The sequence below is a fragment of the Penaeus monodon genome, chromosome 43 (genome assembly GCF_015228065.2).
Source record: "Penaeus monodon isolate SGIC_2016 chromosome 43, NSTDA_Pmon_1, whole genome shotgun sequence".
NCBI lineage: Eukaryota > Metazoa > Arthropoda > Malacostraca > Decapoda > Penaeidae > Penaeus > Penaeus monodon.
In genome coordinates, this window is record NC_051428.1 from 28,543,012 (window position 1) to 28,545,511 (window position 2,500).

At 35.1% G+C, this 2,500-nt stretch overlaps 1 protein-coding gene across 5 annotated transcripts in view; it reads left to right on the forward strand.

The window, feature by feature from the left end:
- Positions 1-2,500, forward strand: part of LOC119568196 (serine/arginine-rich splicing factor 3-like) — a 16,368-nt gene that overhangs the window by 6,545 nt on the left and 7,323 nt on the right. For all 5 annotated transcript variants that reach the window (XM_037916617.1, XM_037916616.1, XM_037916619.1 and 2 more), the window contains exons 2-3: positions 521-715; positions 1,837-1,932. In XM_037916617.1, the coding sequence (XP_037772545.1) occupies positions 525-715; positions 1,837-1,932 (287 nt within the window). In that variant the 5' untranslated portion in view covers positions 521-524. The remainder of the gene's footprint in view (positions 1-520; positions 716-1,836; positions 1,933-2,500) is intronic.

Sequence of the window (2,500 nt, forward strand, 5' to 3'; positions counted from 1 at the left end):
CAAGCGAGCGAGTGCACACACATACATAGATACAGTAAATACCATTAGGTATCAGGTATTGTATGTCTGTTTATCCATGTTTGTTAAAAAAAGATAAAAGAATAAAAAGAAAATGATAAAGTCAATAAAAACTTCATAACTTCTGATAATTTATTTACCAAGTGTCGCAAAGCTGGTTCTCAGTAGTGCACTATTGATTAGTTGTGCCAGTTCGCCTTGCTAACACATAACAGGATAGCACTGACCACCTGTGCAAAAGTGTACTGCTCTTTCAGGTGTGTAGTTTTGTGTTGCTGATGATAGGGTTCATGACCAGTCCCTGTGTTTCAATATGTGATAATGTAGTTCTTCATATAGGTCATTTTATATTGTGCTCTTTATTAGTGTTTTGTTTTTTAAAAAAATCTCCTTTTGGTATATTTACCTTTTCCCCACTCAGTTATATCTTACTCTTGGTTTGCTGTATCCTTTGTCCAATAGTGTACACACCTTTGATTTTGATTTCTTTTTCTCTTTGCAGAAGAATGAGAATGGACTGTAAAGTTTATGTGGGCAACCTAGGCAACAACGCGGCAAAGCATGAATTGGAGTCTGCGTTCTCTAAATACGGGCCCTTAGTCAATGTGTGGGTCGCCCGGAACCCTCCTGGGTTTGCCTTTGTAGAGTTTGAAGACCCAAGAGATGCAGAGGATGCTGTGCGTGCCCTTGATGGAACGTGAGTGGCATTTAGTTTCACTAAATTTAGTCTTTAGTTTTACGTTGTTGTTGCTTTTCATGTTGAAGAAGTATGCTTTTGTTGTCCCCTCCCTCCCTCTCTCTCTCTCTCTCTCTCTCTCTCTCTCTCTCTCTCTCTCTCTCTCTCTCTCTCTCTCTCTCTCTCTCTCTCTCTCTCTCTCTCTCTCTCTCTCTCTCTCTCTCTCTCTTTCTTTCTCTTTTGCTCTCCTTCTTCTTCTTCTTTCATTTCTTTTTCTTTCTTTACATTTAATTTTTCATTTCTGTTGTCCCTGCCTTTATATTTCCTATTTTTTCAATTTGTATTATGTATTATGTGTGTTTTATTTTATTCTTTCCATGTTTAGTGATTTTGTATCTTCATTTTTACTTTTGCCAACCATACCTTCTTTGTGATTTAAAGTTAACTAAAGCAGTAAGCCTCAGATTTGTTTTATACATAGTTAAGACAGACCCAAGTCCACAATTCTTGATGAGAATTATCTATAGATGGTAAAAGTTGTTAAAAATTTTCCTCATGTGATAGCACCTTAATTTTCAATAAATCATAGTTCTCTTAGATGCTCAGAATATGTATATAAAACAAGGGAATGTTATAGTATTCAAAAGTCTGAGTTCTTACCTGCTCTTGTTATGTATTAACATCATTTTATACGTTTTTCCACAAACATTTTATTTTATATAGATAGTCTGCTGAGAGAAAAGCAGAAGCATTGAATTACAATACTGCAGACGAGTCGTAAAATATAGAGTTAATTCATTAAGAAGTGTGTCCCATTGTGCTCTTTACATATTGCAAGGAAATGTTAATTGTTTCAAAATTGCCAATCGGATCCCTCTAAGAGAGTATACCAATATGAAATAGTAATAGTTGTAATTTTGAGTAGTAATTAGAGTATTTTTTCATACTGATTCTGATTCTGGTGAATGGATTCAGTTTTAAATTTTATGATAGTAGTTTCTAGCTCAAATTCCTAGTTTTCAAGCACTACTTTTGTTCCAACAAAATGTCACCCAGTTAGGCACAATATAAAAGTATCTTGCTGTGCTCATACTTCTCCAACCCATTGTGATAACAGCATCTATGTTTTTCTTTTATTACAGGCGCCTGTGTGGTGTGCGTGTAAGAGTTGAAATGTCAACTGGCCGTTCTCGCCGCGACCGGTACCGCTCCCCCCCCAGAAGAGGCAGAAGATCCAGGTAAAGAAACAATCGTTGGTGGCTTTGTCTTTTAGCTATGGACAGTGGCAGTCATTGAGTTAGTTCAGTTATAGGGAAAAGAGTAATGGGGGGTTTCTTTTTGTTTTCTTTTTTTTTTGTGTGTGTGTGTGTGAATTTATATCATTTTTTTCTTCTCTCTCTCATTTACTTTTTATATATTATAGATTTAAAAATTCTAAATTTACTGGTTAAAATGTGTTTTTGTTTTAGTCTCATTATCCAGAATATGCTTATTTTATGTAGTTTCAGTTATGGCTAATTGTGCAATATAGATGATAGGCTCCAGTTCAAGATCTCACAGTATCTCAGGAATTTCTAATCTTTTTCCCCCTTTCTCACTCTTTCTCTTTCTCTTTCTCTACTGATCTGCCTTTCTCTCTTTCCCCCTGCCCTCAGTGCTTCTTTGATTTAGTTTTTGTTTTTTTATTCATGAACTTTTATTTTTCATAGATTTTGTTTTGCTTAATTAAATGTGACATTATCCTTTTTTTCTCAGTGTCACATTATCAAATGAAAGTTGGCAGAATTACTCTGAATACCTTCATTA